The 21,924-nt window shown below is 45.8% G+C and overlaps 1 protein-coding gene across 1 annotated transcript in view; it reads left to right on the forward strand.

The window, feature by feature from the left end:
• Positions 1-524: 524 nt before the first annotated feature.
• The window catches only part of LOC147609730 (carbon catabolite repressor protein 4 homolog 5-like), a 54,829-nt gene continuing 33,429 nt past the window's right edge, over positions 525-21,924 (forward strand). Inside the window, exons 1-8 of the mRNA XM_086786703.1 lie at positions 525-669; positions 761-1,075; positions 10,956-11,122; positions 11,210-11,275; positions 11,357-11,409; positions 11,492-11,573; positions 11,684-11,727; positions 11,919-12,003. Of these exons, the coding sequence (XP_086642829.1) occupies positions 663-669; positions 761-1,075; positions 10,956-11,122; positions 11,210-11,275; positions 11,357-11,409; positions 11,492-11,573; positions 11,684-11,727; positions 11,919-12,003 (819 nt within the window). The 5' untranslated portion in view covers positions 525-662. The remainder of the gene's footprint in view (positions 670-760; positions 1,076-10,955; positions 11,123-11,209; positions 11,276-11,356; positions 11,410-11,491; positions 11,574-11,683; positions 11,728-11,918; positions 12,004-21,924) is intronic.

The raw sequence follows: 21,924 nt of genomic DNA on the forward strand, positions 1-21,924 counted from the left end.
AATGTCAAATAGGGAAAATCTACGAACTCATAGTTGCCTAAGACTAGTAATAGCCGAACCATTTTTAAGTTTGATCGGCCTATTGTGAAAACTAGTCACTTGTACATAAGTCATTTTTGACAATAAGCAATACACAGTCATTCCCTTGCAATAGTAGTTTCCTTGTGAGCTCTATTCCTTCCCTTTTCTTGCATGGTCTTTGCATGCATTGTCTTTATTGTTTAGAGAGAGAGAGAGAGAGAGAGAGAGAGAGAGAGAGAGAGAGAGGGGGGTAAAAACAAATCAATAAATAAAAAATGGTATGAAGTAATATAAATTTTTTGTGTGTTTGTAGATTATAAATATATAAAATATACTTTAATAGATGCTAGTATATAAAAAATATAATTTTTTTATTATGTATATATGTATATAAATATATTGTTATAATATTTTTAGTTGCACATATTCGGTAGCACCCTTCGGGTTCGATTAGCTTTCTCGCCAAAATAAAATATAATAGATAATCTAAAGTATTATTTTTCTTTTTTGCCTTTGGTGAAGAATATCTATTTGAGCTCTGTTCTCTAACCAAGTATATCACAGGATCTGTCAGGCTTACAAAGTCGCGCTCACGGGCTCATCAGTTTTCTGGGAGACCCTTGAGTCGAAAAGAGCTGGAAATGAAAGGTAACTACCTACTGTTTTACAATGTCTACCACGCATTTCTCTCCATTTCCATCATGTCTGCGTTTCCAACCCTGGTATTCTTCTTGCGCAGGCTCCGAGCGAAGCTTCAGAGGTCCCCCCGTTCCTTCCCCGTCCGATTGGCAGAGACCTCAACCCCCGCCTGCACATGCCCTCAACAACAACCATAGTAGGCAGGATGCTTGCGGCAGCTTGAAGAACATGGGGCACTCTCTCCCGGCTAGGGTTTCTACTTTCTGCAGCGGAGTTGATGGCACCAGAACCGTATCCGATAGCGGAAGTCAGGCTTACCGCCACCGTTGGTCCAGAGGGCCTCAAAGGGACCGTGGCCGCACTGACGATCGTCGCGATTGGATCCACAGTGAAACCCTGCCGCCTCCTTCAGCAGGTTCTTTCCGTCTTTCAATGTTTGCATCAGACGTAGGCTGCAAGAAAGAAACCCCTCCATGGAGACTCCATACTGAAAAAAACACAGCGTTGATGGAAACTCCTGTCATGGAGAGAGACTCTATGGTGAAGAAACATGGCAAAATATGGACCTTCTGCCATGGCCAGATATGCCACGGTGTAAAATCACATAATATGGATACTTCCACCATGGCAAGATACAAACTCCTTCCATGGCCGGCTACTGTAGCGAGTGGCTACATTAGTGGGGTTTGGTATAACAGAGTTCACTGCTCAACATGCCAGCAAAGACCCATGCTGCTGCGTTTGAATTTTATTTGAAGTTTGCTCCAGAAGAAAAGCCTTCTAATTACAAATTGTTGAGAGTAATTCTATGTATGGGATAAATTTTTAGATGTTTAAGGGTTTATGCATGGAAAATTCATCCATTTAGTAGTTGGGATCTACAGTGTCACTGTTAAGGGTTTATGAATGGAAAATTCATCCATTTAGTAGTTGGGATCTACAGTGTCACTGTTTTCAAATGAAGGTGGTTCACTTGAGTATTGGGTGTTGGGGTTCAAACTCACGCTCCCTGCTGCCACTTGGGTTCGTAGTGATGCCTTCTTCTGGGCAGAGTGGTATGTTTGCCATTCGGGGAATGGCCTTCCGACAATGTTTCATTTTTGTGTCACCGCCTCTCTTTCAAAATGGTAATGAAGGTTTATATTGGTGCAAAATTTCTTGCCAGTCCATGTAGCTCCAGCATGGCCAGCCCGCTCCAAGGAGACGCACCACCATGAGCACGATGGGGGCTGCACCATTCCAATTGAGCTCCCAGCTGCCCCCCGTGACTGAACCAAGCGTCCGCTCCAGCCTATGTAGTGTCACCCCTGCACGATTCTAGTGCACGTGGGAAACCAGGCGAACAATTACACTTGTGTCACCCGCCTCGACCTTGTGAGGATTGCACCACCAACACCCTTCTCCATTCAAGCGAGGGCCTGCCCAGGTCCACCACCAGGCTCTGATACCTTTTTTTGGAGTTAAATTTTTCGCCAGTCTGTGCAGCCTCGTCATGGTCAGCCTGCTCCTAGGAGACTTACCGCCATGAGCTGCAGCGTTGCAATTGGGGCTCCCATCTTTCGACAAGCTGATCTCCTAAAAGACTGGCTTGGGGGAGATGACTCAACTAAGGTTCCCCCCGGCCTATTTAGCACTTCCTCTGCAGGACTCCACCCCATATGAGATACCTAGGCTGTTGGGGTTGGGGATAAATGTCATGTGCAAGACATGCACATGCATACTTCAAAGCTAGTCCTGAAGAGGCAACATGATAAACTCACTAGAACCAGAATTTAGGGGCATGTAATGCTGTTTTGGCAGGAGATTATCTGATGGAAGAGGTGGTGTTGCTGTCGGCCAGCATAAGAATAGACTAAGGAACCTGTTGGCTGCACATCACATGGATTTTGGACTTGGACCTGGCCGACCAGCAGTTGGCCAGTCCATCAGTGATTTTCCAGCCTATTTAAGGCATAGTTGCTCATCGTTTTCTTCATTCACTCCCTCTTGGGTGTGGGTCTAGATATAGGACTAGAGTTAGGGTTTTCTACCTTTTCCAAAAGGCTGCCCATGGCTGCAAGGATTCATGTACCTTTTTGTACCATATGATATACTGAATTTCCAGCTCTCTCTCTCTCTCTCTCTCTCTACTCTCCCTTCTGTTTGCGTTTCTGCATTAGCATGTTCTAGATGGTGTTTAGGGCTGAAAGAAGACTCCCAGAGCTTCCGCATGTAACATTGGTATCAGAGCATCAGGCTCAGCAAGGCTAAACACTGATTCAGTCCCATATGAAGGTGTACAGGTCCAAGGTACAGGAAAGTGCACAAGTACGAGTCCCAAGGGAAGGAACGCAAGACCGGGAAGAACTCCCAGGAAGCTAGTTGATGGTGTTTCACAAAGCCCAAAGGGAATGGCAATCCTGTGAGTCAGGAAAGGCTTTTAGGCAACGGTTCCAAGGGAGGATGATCCTCCAAGGGATGGAGTGAGAGTGCCAGACTCATTTCTCAGGAATGAAGACCAAGACAGTGTTCAGAGACAGAGTAGGAACGGAATGGGGACTGGATGGAACAGATGCATAGATCTTCTTCAGAGTTAGAGTGGATTTGGAGATCGGGCTGGGTGTTCAGTGGGAGCGATGTTACTTCTTCAAGTTCTTGGGGTTGCCAAAGAAGGAAGGATGACAAAGGGGACTCCAGGAATAGAATGGGATGATGAAAGTCATCCAAGAAACAGATTGGAATCCTGTCATCAAGTTTAGTAGAGGGGGATGTCATGTGCAAAACATGCACATGCATACTTCAAAGCTAATCTTGAAGAGGCTACATGATAAAGACTCACTAGAACCAGAATTTAGGAGCATGTAATGCTGTTTTTGGCAAGAGATTATCTTGTGGAAGAGGTGGTGTTGCTGTCGGCCAGCATAAGAATAGACTAAGGAACCTGTCGGCTGCATATCACATTGTAACACGCGGAAGCTCTGGGGGTCTTCTTTCAGCCCTAAACACTCTTGGAAACCTTCTGATGCAAAAACGCACCATCTGATGCAAAAACGCAGGTAGAGAGAGAGTAGAGAGAGAGAGAGAGAGAAGTGCTGGAAATTCAGTATAATCTATGGTACAAAAAGGGTACATGTCTGCAGCCATGGGCTGCCTTCATAAAAAAGGTGGTTAACACCAAAATCTGTCCCCCATGGGACCTCTAAGGATCCAAACCCCTAGTGGGATTGAATGAATAAAACATAGAGCATGTGGTCCTATTTATATGGGTCTTTGGACACTCTTTATGCTGGCCGACTGCTAGTCGGCCAGTTCCATGTCCATACCAATATTCAGCGCTGCCCGACTGATGATAAACTCTGCCCGACTGGATCTACTGCTTGATGCGCCTGCTGCCCACACTCTGCTGACGTCAGCCAACAGCTCTTCTGGCAGCCAGCATCCTCTGTCCTGCAGCTAACAGCCATCTGGTTCCATGCTTTGCTCCAAGTCCTGCCCCATGTCCACCTCAGATGCTACACCTGAAGCTCCTACATTCTGGTTCTACCTATCTTCTACTGGTTCATGGTCTTTATCTGTTTGCCTCTTCTGGATCTAGCCCTGAGAATGTCCATGGCATCTGTGATGCACATGACATCCCCCTCTGCTAAACTTGATGACGGGAATCCAACCTGCTCTTGGATGACTGTCATCATCCCAATCCTGTCCCGAAGTCCCTCTGTCATCATCCATCCCTGGCAAACCGTTTTCTCTGAAAATCCGGTCTGTTCTCCAAACCACTCTGTCTCTGATGAAGATCTATGCATCTGGTCTTCCTCTAGCCCACAATCCATTCCTGCCCTGACTCTGAACACGGTCTTGGTCTTCATTCCTGGAACTGAGTCTGGCACTCTCACATCACCCTTGGAGGATCAACCTCCCTTGGGACCGTTACCTGAGAACCTATCTGGCTCATGGAATTGCCATCCCCATCTGGCACTGTGGAACACCACCAACAAACCTCCTGGGAGTTCTTCCCGATCTGTGTTCCCGCCTTGGGCTTCGAATCCGTGTACTTTCCTGTACCTTGGACCTGTACACCATCATATGGGACTGAATCAGTGTTTAGCTTTGCTGAGCCTGATGCTCTGATACCAATGTAACACGCGGAAGCTCTGGGGGTCTTCTTTCAGCCCTAAACACTCTTGGAAACCTTCTGATGCAAAAACGCACCATCTGATGCAAAAACGCAGGTAGAGAGAGAGAGTAGAGAGAGAGAGAGAGAAGTGCTGGAAATTCAGTATAATCTATGGTACAAAAAGGGTACATGTTTGCAGCCATGGGCTGCCTTCATAAAAAAGGTGGTTAACACCAAAATCTGTCCCCTCTGGGACCTCTAAGGATCCAAACCCCTAGTGGGATTGAATGAATAAAACATAGAGCATGTGGTCCTATTTATATGGGTCTTTGGACACTCTTTATGCTGGCCGACTGCTGGTCGGCCAGTTCCATGTCCATACCAATATTCAGCGCTGCCCGACTGATGATAAACTCTGCCCGACTGGATCTGCTGCTTGATGCGCCTGCTGCCCACACTCTGCTGACGTCAGCCAACAGCTCTTCTGGCAGCCAGCATCCTCTGTCCTGTAGCTAACAGCCATCTGATTCCATGCTTTGCTCCAAGTCCTGCTCCATGTCCACCTCAGATGCTACACCTGAAGCTCCTACATTCTGGTTCTACCTATCTTCTACTGGTTCATGGTCTTTATCTGTTTGCCTCTTCTGGATCTAGCCCTGAGAATGTCCATGGCATCTGTGATGCACATGACACACATGGATTTTGGACTTGGACCTAGCCAACCAGCAATCGGCCTGCCCATTAGTGATTTTCCAGCCTATTTAAGGCATAGTTGCTCATCGTTTTCTTCATTCACTCCCTCTTGGGTGTGGGTCTAGATATAGGACTAGAGTTAGGGTTTTCTACCTTTTCCAGAAGGCCGCCTATGGCTGCAAGGATTCATGTACCTTTTTGTATCATATGATTTATTGAATTTCGAGCTCTCTCTCTCTCTCTCTCTCTCTCTCTCTCTCTCTCTCTCTCTCTCTACTCTCCCTTCTGTTTGCGTTTTTGCATCAGCATGTTCTAGATGGTGTTTAGGACTGAAAGAAGACTCCCACACATAGTCACAAGAAACGGTTGTTTCAGTCCCTAGAAACACGTTTCTCATCTCAAGAGTGGTTACCATCAGGTCCGCATTTGTAAAGCTGACATTCCAAAAATAGCTTTCCGGACAGAGCGTGGTCACTACTACGAGTTCGTAGTCATGCCTTTTGGGCTTACAAATGCACCCGCAACCTTCAATAAAATGATGTCAAGGATTTCCGCAATCCTCATTGGGAAGTGTGTTTTTATATTCCTTGATGACATACTAATCTTCTCAGCCACTGCGGAGCAACATGAGAAAGATGTTGAGAAAGTCTTGCAACGTAACTTGAGAAAGACTTGCAACGTTTGCGAGATAATGGGCTCTACATAAACGCCAAAAAGTCTGTCTTCGGCGTTAAGGAAGTTCAATACTTGGGCTATATCATTGGTTCCGATGGAATTAGACTGGATCCATCAAAGGTTCAAGAAATCTCAGATTGGGACATTCCTAAGACTACCCAAGAGATCCGCTCATTCGTAGGTCTTTGCCAGGCCTATAGTACTCATGTCCATCAGTTTTCCAACCTTGCAGCACCGCTTACCGACTTGCTCAAGGGGGTGAAGACTCGCAAGCAAAAAGTCTCAGTCATAGGCAAGGCGCTTGATGCATTCCGTGCACTCCAGAAAGCTGCCTCAGAAGCGCCTGTATTAAAGTTAGCATCTTGGGATGAACCTTTCAAGGTCATTACCGATGCAAGCAATGTAGCCATAGGTGCAGTTCTCTAGTAGGACAATAGACCCGTGGTATACCACAGTAGAAAGTTGGATGTCGTCGAAAATAATTATTCGGTATATGACAAAGAGCTTTTGGGTGTCATCACAATGCTATAACATTGGAAGCCTTTTCTTTATGTACAGGTCTTCACAGTGAAAACAGACCACCAAGCACTTAAGTGGCTTCAAACCATGCCCAATGCCCAGTGGAGTGATCGGCAGGCGAGGTGGAGTCAACTCTTCCAACAGTTTGGAGGAATGATTGAATACATCCCTGGTAAGCATAACCTAGTAGCAGATGCTCTTAGTCGCAAGGCTAGCATCCAGGCAATCGAGGAATCTACCATTCTCAAAATCACAGGGAAGGACTTAGATAGCATGAAAGACTAATATGTCGACTCCCTTGGAGTTTGGTACTCAGTATAATTTGGCCCTCACTTCTGAGCTTGGCCATTATTCAATACAAAACGGTTCTTTGTTCTTCAAGAACCGCCTCTATGTCATACGGGAAAAGCGATTAGCTCTTCTCCATGATGCCCATGACTCCTTAGTTGGAGGACATAGGGGTATCAACAGTACCCTCAAGAAATTAGAACAGTCCTTTTATTGGCCAAAAATGAGGCGTGATGTATATTCACATGTTCAAGCTTGTAAGATTTGTCAAAAAGTAAAGGTTCCACATACAAAGAAGGCTGGTTTACTTCAACCTTTGCCTATCCCCGACGGACCTTTCATCGATATATCTATGGACTTTGTAGGGCCTCTACCAGCATCCACCGGATCCCGTAACACTCAGTGTTTCACTATTGTGGATCGCTTCAGTAAATTTTGCATGCTCATTCCATGCAAGCATACGGCCACAGCCGAGAACATAGCTCATCTGTTTCTCAAGCATTGGTACCCAATTTGTGGTTTGCCTAGCAGCATCACATCAGATAGAGATTCCAAGTTTACCTCGCATTTTTGGAGGGCATTATTTGAAAACTTTGGAACTAAGTTGCAGTTGTCTAGTGCATTCCATCCACAGACAGACGGCCAGACAGAAATCTATAACCAGTTGGCCTTTGATGTTCTCAAGTCATATTGTCATGACCAGCAGTCTGAATGGGAACATTATCTTCCATTGGTCGAGGCTATCTTGAACGACACTCATTCATCCAGTGTCGGATGGACGCCATCTCCACCACAGTCCTGTTCTTTCGTTCAACTACTTCATTCTCTAACGGCGAACTTGTATTGGCCAGCTCCCTCTTGATACCATGTTCCGCACAAAATCTCACAAAAGCATTGGAAGAAAATTCACCTCCTTTGTCAGCCCAAAGAGTCTTCACCTGCAAGCTAGACTCTTTCTCCACCATTACATGCCACTCCTTGAACCGAGCAAAAGCTTGGTCCTTTTGTGAAAGGAAATAAACCCATGTGAATTTGGAACAATCATCAACAAGCAGCATAAAGTACAAAGAACCTCCCAAGGATGTTGTCTACATAGGTCCACACAAGTCAGTGTGTACCAACTCCAAAGGTTTTGAAGCCCGCCTGCTGGAAGTCTGCTTTGGAAAAGTTTCCCTGTGCTGCTTACCACGAATGCAAGAACTACAGCGTCCTTGCCTGCTGCCAACATCTGGCAAGCCAACCACCATTTGGTCCTGGGAAGCTCGCCGCAGCGCATCCACATTCAAGTGGCCAAACCGAAAGTGCCACAAGTCACCAATCTGAGAACCTGTCCAAGAGGAGAGTGCGGAGAGTTTGTATATACTATTCTCCACACCGCCTTCCCAAACAACCTAGCCAGTCTCGTGGTCTTGTAGAGCAACAGAATGCTCCTCAAACCTGGAAGCCAGTCTTGCATACCTCATGCACTGACAACAGATGAAAACCAAGTGCGGGTTTATAAAGAACATGAGAGGAATGCTTCCCCCCTCTGCCATGAGGAATGATCTCCATCCGGCCCTCACTGTGTACCGGTATGGTGGAATTGTCGCCAATGAAAATGCGACCTGACTTCCGTTTTAGATCCTGAAAGAAGTCACGGGGGGAAGGAGTCATGTGCGTGGAAGCACCACTATCAAGAATCCCTCCTTTGCGGTGAAGCCAACTGCCTCCTCGCTCGAAGAAGATGAAGCATGCGTGTCCATCATCTCCAAGTGCACAAAGGTTGGAGTCTTTGCAGCTGAAGCTGAAGAATCAGCACTCTTCCCAGTCCGCTTGGGACACTTCCTCCAATAGTAGCCTTTCTCGCCACAATCATTACAGGTCCTCTCGGCCTTCAGTTTCTCTTGTTCTGAGTCGGGCTTCTTCTCAGAAGACTTGTGCGATGAAGCCTTCGCTTTGCCGTTGTTGTTGTTATTACGGCCTTTCGACCGTTGGCCGGTCAAGGCCTCAGATTCCAGAACCTCCGCCTTGTGGAGGATTCGTGAATCTTTCCTCCTGGTCCAAGACCATGGGCACAAGCTCCTCCCATGTGATGGTGTTAAGCCTACCATTGGTGATCAACGAAGAGTAAAAGGCTGAGTACTAAGAGGGCAAATGTGACAGCAACATTATGGCCATATCCTCTGACGAAATCTCTTTCCCTGCCTAGAGAACTTTTTGCTAAAGAGCTTGCAGCTTGTTGATGTGCTCCCGCATCATTGACGACTTTGCAGAAACCCGCATTTGAACTTCCAAGGAGATTCTCTTCATGGGTGATACCCTGTTGTAGAGAGAAGCCAAATGCTGCCAAATACCTCTAGCCAGCGTCATATGCTTTATATGATTGATCACCTGTGGTGTGCAATTGAGGAAGATGAAAGAACGGACTCTGGCATTGACACAATCCCATAACTGTGCTTGTGCCTCCCGTTCCTTCCGAATAGAGGGTAACTCCCCTTCCTCTAACTCCTGCTGTGGAACCCCAACAACAATGAAATCAGCCAAGTCATAAGACTCCAAAACAGATTCCATCATTACCTTCCATATGCCATAGTTGTTCCCGTCCAACTGACGGTCCACCGGGAACGTGGGGAGTGTCGTGATCTTCACGTGCTTCTCAACCATCTCAAGCAAATTTGCCATTGCGGGGTTTTAACTAAAAAGGGAGGGTGGGTGAGAAAAAATGAAAAACTAAACCTACAAGTGGCTGTCTAGCAACACGGCCCGCCTTTTCGCTTGCTTCTCCTCTTCCCGTACGGCACAAAACAGTCTTGAAGTCTTGTGAAATAAGGTGGATGAGATAAGAAATAACAACTGGCTGTCCAGCACTCAGCCTGCGAAACACTTGTAATCCTATTTCCTCAAAGCCCAAACGGTCCTCCAAACAGCACTTCAAACTACCCCCCTCTTGCTCACACAGTTCCCAAGATCTTCCAAGAGCCTAGAGCTCTGATACCATGTCAGAATATACAGCGGAAATGAAGACAAGAACTGGAAACTCCAAGAGCAAGGGCACAGCAGAAAAACGCAGAATTGGGAGAGAGAGAGAGAGAGAGAGAGAGAGAGAGAGAGAGAGAGAAGCGTGTAACTCAACTATATACACAAGAAAATCCCGGGATACAATGTACAATGTGGGGGGGGCAAGGGGCCATTTTATATGGCCCCAGGGCAGCCAGTCGGCCTGCTGTAAACAGCTGACAGCAACCACTGCTGCCCATGACGAGCAATCAGTGCCAGTCAGCCAGCTCCCTCTAGTCGGCCAGCACTCTCCAGTCGGCCAGCATACAGGGGAAATCCGGGGGCAGCAGAGCAGTCGGACAGCCCTCCACACCAAGGAAAAAATAGGGAAAAATATGGAAAGTGGGGAAAAATGAGAAAACACCTAAATCAGGCGGGCACACCCACAACAGAGGCCCTGGTGTAAATATCCAGACAGGAGATGACTGCTAACAAAGTACACACTGCCTTCCTTTCAAAATGGGAATGATCTGTATTTACTCAGATGCAAGAGTTCATATATGGGATGAAATGATTATTTTCTAAAGGCTTCTTGTTTCCACACGAACAAGATCTGCATGAGTACATTTACGTCACGCAATGTTGGGATCTACAGTGTCACTGTTTTCAAATGAACTTGGTTCCCCTGAGTATTGGGTGCTGGGGTTCAAACTCACTCTTCCTACTGGGCAGTTTGGTACGATTAGCCACTCGGGTATGAACTGATGCTTCCTGCTGGGAAGGGTGGTATATTTGCAATTCAGGGAATGGCCTTCTGACAATATTACATTTTGTGTGTGCATGTTTAAGTACACTGCCTCTCTTTTAAAAGTATACTCCCTCTATTTACTCAGATGGGAGAGTTTATATATGGGATGAAATAATCAATTATTAAAGGCTTCTACATTTTTAATGTTTCCACACGAACAAGGTCTGCATGAGTACATTTGCATCATGCAATCAGCATATCTTAATCTCCCAGTCTTTCTTACATATTCTGCATTTTTTACAGAGAGATTTGTTGTTGTTTCATACAATATACTGGGAGTAGACAATGCTAACCAACACTGGCGAGAGCTCTATTGGCACATCCCATCCTTTATCATGGATTGGAATTATCGCAAGGGAAGAATCTTAGTAGAGCTTGGATTGTGGTCACCAGATATCATTTGCTTGCAGGTGAGTGAGTGGATGTAGCAGTCTTCAGTTTTGCTGATGAGAGTTTGTAGCAGCCCATTCCGATTTACGATGCGGATGTCTTCGCAGGAAGTTGATCGTTTCGAAGATCTGCAGAATGATCTTGTTCAGCGAGGTTATGAAGGTGTGTACAAGGTATGCTGCCTCCTGGATAGCATGGTTTACCTCATTGTGGATAGTTTTTTTGAGGGAGCTTATTGTTGCAGCAGTGTGCAGGGCCGTACTGGAGGGTCAAGTGATGGGTGTGCCATGTTTTGGAGGACCCGAAGGTGAGTGACTTGTGCTCATCTCCACTTGTATTTTAGAGTTCCTGATTACTGAAAGTCTTATTTATTGTACATGTGAGCTCAGGTTCCGCCTGCTACAAGAAGAGAGCATTGAATATCAAGAGCTGGACCTGAGACATAATGTTGCTCAGCTCTGCGTCTTCCAGGTATCAATTTCAGCACAAGAGCTTTTGTCTGAACAAGCATTGCTTAGACAGAGGGCGTTTTTGATCTAAGTACAGTATGGAGAGTGGTGACTGTTTGTTTTGTGAATCAGACCAGACACAGAGAGCAGGATAGAGGCAAAAGCAAAAGATCAAAGTACAATTTCTATCTTTTGAATTTGGCATATGTAATGAAAACCTTTCTTATGGTAGACGGCTGGGGGAGGGGGCAAGGGGGAGGGGGAGGGGATCACAAGGAGGAAGTGGCAAGGGGAAGGAGGCTTTGTATACGCAGTTGATTACTTGTGCAAGCTATGTATAACTTAGTATTTGTTCGAGTTTTTCCAGGGAGAGAGTTGCAGACAATTGTGTTGTCGTGTGCAATATCCATGTTCTTTTCAACCCAAATCGCGGTGATATTAAGCTTGGCCAGGTAATGCTACTCATTTTGCACTCAGAATTGTTGGAATTTGCAACTAGCAGGAGAATTAGGGTCTTTAAGTAAACAAAATGCTTGGGCTGGCAACTTGCCCGTCCAAGCCCATGAGACACATGCCCATTGTTAGATTTGTGCTTTTGGATTGGTTGGTATATGTATTAGGGTCTGTACACAATCGAAACCCTTGGAGTGGGCGAAGGAAAAGAAGGGGAGGAATCCTCCTGAGAGAGGAAGGGTCCGCCGAAGGCTCAGTAGGGCCAGAGGGCCTCACTGGGATCTAGGAACCTGGAGATGAATCTCGGCAAGGTAACGGCCTCCAAACAAGAGGGGTTTCTTGAAGTAAGTTTTTTTTTTTTTTTTTGGGGGGGGGGGGGCGCAATCACTGTCGGGTGGCTGCTGAGACACATGCTCGAAACGGTTCTCTGACAAAACCATATTCTCTTATGCTCTGCCAGGTGGCGTGCTCGTCGGCGGCACCGCTCAACTCTGGAAATCGGCTGGCAGCTCCGTCTCAGGTCAACGGTCTGCCACTCTCTAGCATCAGTATCAGTCGTGGCAGATCCCGGTGCTCTGCTGCCTGGGGGCCAGCTTCCTTCCCAGCCTCCTAAAGAGGATCTTAGCTGGGACTGGGGCCCCTCTTACAGATACCTGCATTGGGACAAGTGGAGCCTAGATTATGCTTATTCTAAGTGGCGGGCAGTTCCAATAGTTCCGCTTCCCATAGAGATTAGATATGCGGATTGCCTTATGGAACATCCAGAGTTTGGGGAGGCCTCAGTGCTGTCAGAGGCGTGGCATCCTTAGAGGAGAGCTTCATAGAGTAGTAGTTGGGGGACCCATTGATATTCTCTTCCTCCAGGAGCACTATCTTTCAGAGGGGCGTACCTGCGGCTGCGGGAAGATTCTACTGGGCAGGAGTCACACTTTCTGGTCTCCTTCTTTTGGCCCCTCCAAGATGCAGGGAGTTTGTATTTTTGTTAGTGTGCAACTATTGCAGGCAGTAGTTGGCTCAGGTACCATTGACACTGGCCGGTCTCAATGGGTGACCATCAGGATTGGAGAGGACTGTGGGGGAGTTTTAAATGTATATCTGTCGAACGCCGCTGCATTCAGAGCCACCTTCTGGAGTACAGTTCGACAGTCCCTTCTAGAGGCCGACCTTTAGTGTATGGGTGGGAAATTTAACATGATAGAGTCAGCCGAGGATAGACTCGAAGGAGACATGGCTATAGTTTTTCGCTTAGAGTACTCTGCTTGGGAGGAGTTGATTGTTGCTCTTAGAGGGAAGGACCCTTGGCATTTACCAGAGTTTGGATGCAACCTAGGGAGTCTATGCTTCACGAGGTCTAACAATAGGAGCACCGGCCCCAATTCCAGACACAGAGATGTGGGCCCATGGCTTTAGCCCAGCTTTTGAAGACAGATTTGCAGCCAGCTTATTACGAACTTGGGATCACCTCAAGCAGGCCCTTCAGTAGCCTATTACGGTTGCCTCTGAGGAGCGTCTCCAATAGCCCTTGATTTGGAACCCCTTGATCCGCTTATCTAGTGGTCACATGCTAGGGGCTCAGCCTCATGTATCCTAGGGAGCTTTGAGCACAGGCCCTACTAGGTCCCTTGGAGATTGGCTTACATTTAGACAGTCCCCTCCCAGTGTCTCAAGAGGGGCCTAACTGGGATCCGGGGCAAGGACAAACTTAGCCTCGACATCAACTCTGATCCCTGACCTATTCCCCCGCAATGGCTGGGAGTGTTCTCTAGGCACCATATTCTACTGGTAGTTCATGGCATGGATGAGAGCTCTGCCTTGCTTACTTTTTCGATTGGACCTCATGGTAGGTTAGAAAGATCTCCCTTGGAGGACTTTAGGGGATGCACGTTACAAAGCGTGAGGGTGATCAGATTCCATGCACATGAGTAGCACATTGACCCACCTCCGGCCAAGGTGGCTAGGGAGAGACTCTAGCGTTTATGGATTTGGGAGAGCCGGCCCATCACGTGCCTCCACCAGGACCCGGGGGAGTGAACTTGGTGTGATCCTGCAGACCTGGAGGAGACTCCAGGTACCCCATTTTTTGCATACACCGCACGGCTTGGTTGGAGGATCTAGATGCCCGAGGTTGAGGGCATTCCAGCAATAAGAGGACATAGGCAATCTCAGGGTCTCTCACCACACTTTTTCTCAAATTTCTCGAAGTGGTTCAGGGAGAGTTTTCGACCTCGTAAGATTGTTAGCCATTTGGTCTCCGGGAAGTCCTGGTGTGAACACCTCTACCCACGGGCACTGTTTACTCTGGCTAGATGAGAGGTTTTTTTCCTATGGGAACACACCCTTATGTGTTGGGCTTAAGTATTTAGTACTTAGTACTTTGTACTTTGATTATTATCAAGTACATTTTTCAGCACGTCTTACTCTTACGTTTTTCTTTGAGCTCGATTATGTCTCTCTGTGCGTGTTCTCTTGTAGAGCTCCCTCACATTAGCCAACATTGGTATCAGAGCGTGGATTAGTTGGTTGCCTGTCAACCTTATTGCCCACAAGTCGCACATGTGAGCTGGTGGCCATTCAGAACAGGCGCCATTTAGATCTGCCAGTAGGCTAGTAGCCGACTGTCGCATTAAGATCTGGTCACTTGCCCATTAAGATCAAGTCGCCATTGCATAGATCTGCAGCAACCGCCTGTAGAACCTTAGCGCCGCCTACTCCACCTCGAACGCCTAATCGCTGCCTGCACCAAGGGCTTCGTCCAGCCTTTAATTAGCAAACCCCCAATCAATTTTTGATTTGGGTATTTCCGCCATTGCCACCATAGAAGTTCCGGCTCGGTCGACTGAGCTGCCAGTTCCGCCCCCTGCCATCGCCATTATTGTAGAGCCAAAATCTCAGCCTTTTTTTTTTTTGCACAGCTGTGTTCCTCATCCTTTGACGAGTCTCCCAAGCTAAAGCACACCTGAATTGGAGCCCATTTAGGCCATCAAATCCCCTCTACAAATTTTCAGCTTCTCCAAAAACAGAGCTAAATCAAGCCCTAGGTTGAATTTGGCATTCCTCATGCTCTCTCTCAATGCACTTGGCTTCAAAATACAACATTGCGACACCCATTTTTGGGGTTTGTTTTGGTCATCAAGCCTCTATTCAAATAACTGTTCTATCCCTATACTCTGTCATCTCAATACATTTGCAAGTCCTTGTCATCAATGAATCATTTGGCATCATAGAAGCTTGCCTCTCCGTGGACATTGAGGGTTTGCAGTGCATTGTGCACAGATTGTCAGTTACCTTTGAGTCATGGCTAATAATGATGTATTTGGGATGTCCTTTGTCGAGGATAAGCTTGATGGAACTAACTATCCCATGTGGGCATATATGATGAAGCATGTATTGGTTGCAAGGAATTTGTGGGTATATGTATCTGGTGCTGAGTTAAGGCATGCTGGTTCCGCATCTGCAGCTAGTACGTTAGGGGGATCCACTATTGGAATGAGTGATTCTGGTTCCAATGGCAGTGCACCACCTGCACCTGTTCCTTCGACACACTAACAACTCAGATGGGATGCTAAAGATGCATAGGCTCATGCCTTGATTGCTCTCTCATGTAAACAACAAGTTATTTCTCATATTCATTTATGTACGTCTTCTAAAAGTGCATGGGATATACTTGCCTCTTTATATCAGATCCGCAATGAAGCTCGTGTAGCTTATCTTTGGAAAAAGCTCGACTTGGAGCATATGGCTAAGGGTGATTCTATGGATGGATTTCTCACCCATGTTAATGATTTGCGAGAGCAGTTAATCAATATTGATGAGGTGATACTGACAGCTCACTTGTCTCTACGGTTCTCAATGGTATGCTTGAATTCTATCAAGGATTTGCTATCACTCTTCCCCTCTTGACGAAGGGAGATCCAGATTTGTACACATTTGATGATTTGGTAGCTCTCTTGTCATAGGAAGAGCAATCCCATTCCAACTTGAACAACATGATTATTGTTGCAAATCAAGCTTTCGCTGCCTCCTATCATGGCAAAGGAAAATCTGGGGTTGGTTCTAGTGCTAAACCTAAGGACAAAGCACAAGCCCATTCAGATCCTCCTAAGTCTAAAGAGGAGAAGACTGTGAAGAAAAAGAGATGCAACTATTGTTGAAAACCTAGTCATGTAATTGAGAAATGTAGGAAGCATAAAGAGAGAGAGAGAAAAAGAAGCAGTAGCAAGGTCTTGCTGCAACTATAGGTGACAGTGCCGAGGAAGCAAATTTTGCACATGATGGCTATGCCTTAACAGTCACATGCAATGATTTGCTTGCCTCTTGTTTGTCATTGTCAAATGCTGATTGATATTTTGATTCGGGTGCTACAAAGCACATCACTTCATGCAAGAAGTTATTTGCTGCCTTGAGAGATGCACCATCAGGTGGTACAATTCTGGTGCTAATAATGCATCATATGCCATTAAAGGCATTGTCAATGTGGAGTTGACATCATGTAGTGGGGACACGTTTACTCTTGTAATACTTTGCATGTACGTGGAATTCGCAAGAATCTTATTTTTGTCTCAACACTAGCAAAAGTCTCAAAATCCAATTTTCTTATCATTGCTGCTCCATTATGACGGAAGAGATTCTAATGCACTTATGCTCTCTGCTACATTGAGCAATGGCCTTTACAGGCTTGAGATCTATGACAGGAGGAGTGATTCTCATGATGATGCTGTGGTTGCTTCCACATCATAGGTTATGTGTGACACTTAGCTATGGCATGCTCGGTTTAGTCAACTTAATTTCTCTTCTCTTATGCGTTTATAGCGTCAGTCTATGATTCATGAGTTGCCACCTATGCAGCTCCCACACACGTATGTATGCAAGGGATGTATATTGGGAAAGATGCATCGTCGGTCCTTTCCAAAAGATTGCATTGTGCGAGCTACTCGGCCATTGCAGCTCATACATAGTGATCTATGTAGCTCTATGAGGGCACCATCTTTTTTGTGTATATGTACGTGCATTTGGTGGCCAAGAAAAAGAAGCTATGAAGCACAAGTATTGGCAAAAATCTGTGAAGGAGACATGTGTTTGGCATTGTGAGATGTAATAGCAACTTGGGAGCAAGCACAAGAATTGATTTGAAGCCATTTGATGCATTGAAAAAGAGGGAAATTGGTAGGTTTGAAAGCCTCTGCAAAACATCCCTTCTTAGACCAATCATAGTTATATACGAGTTGAAAGAATGCATCACCATTGGATGGGTTTGCAATTATGAGCGTTAATGACTTTCATGGATAATAACACTCGTTTTTGTTGGGTGTATGGTTTGAAAGCTAAATCAAATGCAATTTCAGCTTTCCATCAGTTTCTCCCTATGGCTGAAAACGCTTGCATCCATAAGCTCATGATATTGGCGTACAGATCGAGGGGGGGGAATATTTGTCACATGAGTTTACAGCTTTTATGCAACCGCATGGTATTTCTCATTAGTGTACTACTCCTTATGCACCTTAGTAGAATGGTGTGGTGAGATCACTTAGATGTATGCTTAAAAGTAAGGATGTGCCATCCAGATTTTGGCTTGAAGCAGTCATGTGCTCCAACTATGTGTTGAACCGCTATCCCATTAAAGCATTGAAATCTATGACAGCGTATGAGGCTTGGAATGGTAGAATCCCTAGTCACTCATATGCGTGTTTTTGGATGTCTGGATTACATGCATGTACCAACACAACGGAGACATAAACTTGAAGCAAAAACATTAAAATGTATTTTTGTGGGTTGTAGCAATGAGAGCAAGGGATACAGGCTGTCACCAGGAGGTGAAACTTTTTGCAGTTGTTTTCTTTATTTACATTTCTTTATAAATATATATTTTTCTTTTCTTTCTCTTTGGTTGCTGTTGTTTTCTCCCGGGATCTCTTGGAAGGGCTTGGGCCATTGCAATGTCAGAATGGGTCAGCCAGTGGGACTTTGGACCAGTGGTTGGCTAAGCCTGAGAACTGCACTGAAAGATGAATGACAATGTCCAGGACATGGCCACTGAATGAGGGCATAGGCCGGTTTACACTAGTAAGTGGCCGCCACCGAAATGTGAATGTATCTTGAATTCTAAGCAAATTCTGAAGTGACCATAGTGGTCAAAGATGGTCAGGAGACCAGAAGGAATGCAGATGACATCATCCCTAAAATCTAGGGAACTGCTATTTTTGGCAGTGTCGGAATTGAAAAGTGTTCGCGTCAGTTTGTGCGGAATGTCAAGGGGACCAAAAGCTGACAAAGGACTGTTGCGAGAATGTGAACCAGTCAGGAGATTTTTAGCCTGGAAGATTGCATGTGGAAAAGGCTTAAAAATGTGCCAAGTGTCAAATTTTGGTGCATTTTCCTCATAGAGAAGAGGGAAGCGTGGGAATTTGGAAAAAGGAGACTCATTTGCAGCCATCGTGTGGTTTTGTTGCAAGAAAATCAGCATTTGTGGTGCACTCCCTTGCCCTACAACTCATGAATTGAGGGTTGAGCTTGCTCCCCATAGCCTCTCTCTCTCTCTTGCAGACTATGGAAATGCTCTCATCAGATAAAATCAGGTACAGTTGTGTGAATTTCATGCTTATATGCAAAGGCTAGTTGCCTCCTTGAACAGGAACCGGTGTAGTTAGTTCCTACACCAAAGCAGGGACGGAAGAGGGTAATAACCTCTTCAATACAATGCTGTTTCAGCACTGTTTAGGTGCTGTTTTTGGGTTGTTATGTTGCCCGGTTGATGCCAAAATGCAGTAGGACTTTGCTAAAGTCCTCCAGGACAGTACAAGGGTTATTTTGGGCTGAAAACAGAGCTGAAAACAGGTCTGTGCAGAAAATTACAGCAAGCTGAATTGTGATGTTTTGGACTCCATTGGGTAGCCTGATGCCTATGGAAGTGAGCCTGTCAGTTGGGACTCATTCTGAGATGTTATGGAACAGTTTTAGTGCAGTTATGCTAGCAAATTTCTCCCAGAATTTGTAAAACTCAGCTGATGCAAGTAAAGTGCTTTGTTGCACTTGTGCTTTGTAATTTCCAACCTTTTAACAATAAAGAAATACCGCAAGGGCCGCCGGACTTCGGGGCCAATGTGTTGTTGAGCGAGGGAGCGAGGATTCTGTGATTGTGTGTCTGAGTAAGTCCAGGTTATTTGTGAATGAATTACCGCTTTATGTGTCCATAGACCGGTTTCATGGTTCCGTTGCCGGGACAGGGTCCTCTTTTCTGCAAGAGCCCGGACACGAATTGGATTGGGTGAACAGGAGACATACATAGTGAGGTACAACTGATTACAGGTGAGAAAGAGTACGGTCTCTTTCTTTGGATACAGGTTCCCTCAAACTTTCAGTTGACAGTATGACAGACAAAAGGAAAGGCAAGCTCCCTGCCGAAGAGAGTTCCTCTTCTACTCGCAGACAGCATATAGAGGTGACAGGTGCCCAGGTGTCAGCCTCTGCTCGGATGGAGCCAGTAGTACAGCCAGCCTTGTTAGAGGAAGAACAGGAACAAGAGGATTTATTTCATGTGCAGCTCCTGAGCATGGTTGGTACCTTTGAACAGTTGGTGAAGAATCCCAGGATGAAGAGGTATTTGCAGTCAAGGACAGGGGATTCCCAGGCTGAATCATCTCAGCATGTACTTGAGAGGGCACAGGAACAAATGCCAAGGATGCCACAGCATGTAGAGCAAACACCAGCAGTGGCAGCTGATCCAGTGCAGCATGTTACACAGGCACAGGTACATGCATTTAATGGCCAGGAAAGTAATGTGCAAAGGGTCATGCCGACCATTCCTCCATTCGTTGCTTTCCAGCTTGGCTATTTTGGTGGTGGGTCTGTTTTCCAGGCCATGGCTAGGCCGCCCACAGTTTTACCAGGACTGATGTCAAGAGGGTCACCAGGAATGATGCCTATGGAAGCTGTGAACCCTCTTTATGCCAATATAGGTGTGCAGCCCGGATTTCAAACTTATTTTAGTCCAGCTTTGGGGCCCGCAGCACCTGTCAGTGTGGCTGAATTTTCTCAACCTAGTGGACAAAGAGCAGTAAGGACTGATGCAGAAAAGGTGCAAAAGGATTACAAAGAAGGAGGTCAAGCAGTAAAGTTTGAGACTTTCAGTGGGATGCAGGACAAATTGAAAGCGCTGACTTTCATTCAGCAGTTTGATGCAGCATACACTGGGGGTAACTTTACAGAGTCTTCTAAGGTGCGGAAGGCTGCTACTTTCTTGAAAGGTAATGCATTACAGTGGTGGACCTCACTGTTGATGCAAGGACAAGCACCTGCTACATGGGTTCAATTTAAGCAGCAGTTCTCTTTTGCCTGGCTTACAAATACTTTTGAAGTGGATGTTATGACAGCATGGCACAAACTTGATGCAGCCAACTGTGTAAATTTGGAAGAGTATAATAAGAAGTTTTGGGATGCACTCTTGCCAGTAACTTCCTACAGGACAGTGCCATTGTCAGAGCAAATAGAGAAGTATTGCTGTGGTTTGCCCAAAGAAATCAGGGATTATTGCATTAAGACCAATGTTTCTAATATGACTCAGCTCATTGAGAATACAAACATGGCTAATGCATTGCTACAGGGAGGTTCACATGGCTTTAAGAGCACAGTGAAGAAGGAACCTCAAGACAAAGGATAGAAGAGGCCACTGTATGGCAAGTCATTTGAAGAGAGAAAGGCATTGATGCAAGCTGGGAAATGTTTCATCTGTGAACAGAAAGGGCATATGGCTGCAAAATGTCCACAACAGCCACCAAAAGATGCGGAGGATAAACAAGGGCCACCCAAGAAGAAGACAATGCCGAGTGCAGGATTGATACCTGACATGGTTGGTGACCAGCCATGTGATGATGCGACAGAATTGTGCAGAGCATGGGGTAAAATCAGAGATGCTACAGTGCTGATTTTCTTTGACCCTGGTGCTCGAGCCAATTTTATTTCACCAGCATTGGCAGCCAAGTTAGGAATTCGTGCTGAAGAGATGGGACCAGTTGGACAGGCTGATTTGGCATGCCCTGGGCATTCAGTTCCTGTCACTCCCATACTTGGCAAACTTCACATGCATATACAGAGTTATGTCGACACAGAGGAGTTTCTTATCATGCCCTTGGAAGGATGTGATGTCCTATTGGGAATTCCATGGTGTCATAGGAAACATGCAGTGTTGGATGCTTTCAACAGGAAAATCACAATTGTACATAGGGACAAGACTCATGTTCTGGATGTGAAGTTGAAAGGAGAGTCTGTCCCAGTTATTTCTGCTTTTTGAAGCTGAATTCTGAATGACCTGTACATTTGTATTATATGTTTGACAATGTACAGTTTTGACGTTTGTTGTCAATGACTTAATCAATGAATGAACTTTCAGTGCTTTGAAGTTGTATCTGTTACGCTTCAAATGAATGATTTACATGTTGTGACACTAATAGTACAAGATATATGCTATCGCCCTGTGTTGCATCCGGAAACATGTATTTGAAAGGCTTGAACCTGCGATGGCACAAATGGTAGTGGGGAATCCCTATCATCGCCCTGTGTCATCCGTTGGCAGGAGATACATGCGATGACACTAATCACCTGCGGAGTCTTGTGATCGTCCTGTGTCATCCGTTTGCATGTGGACTTGCAATCGAGGTCGCTTGCTTCTTTCAAGAGGGGGGTATGTCACCAGGAGGTGAAACTTTTTGCAGTTGTTTTCTTTATTTACATTTCTTTATAAATATATATTTTTCTTTTCTTTCTCTTTGGTTGCTGTTGTTTTCCCCCGGGATCTCTTGGAAGGGCTTGGGCCATTGCAATGTCAGAATGGGTCAGCCAGTGGGACTTTGGACCAGTGGTTGGCTAAGCCTGAGAACTGCACTGAAAGATGAATGACAGTGTCCAGGACATGGCCACTGAATGAGGGC

This window comes from Cibotium barometz, chromosome 50 (assembly GCF_041138505.1).
Source record: "Cibotium barometz isolate CiBa-2024 chromosome 50, ASM4113850v1, whole genome shotgun sequence".
Classification (NCBI taxonomy): Eukaryota; Viridiplantae; Streptophyta; class Polypodiopsida; order Cyatheales; family Cibotiaceae; genus Cibotium; species Cibotium barometz.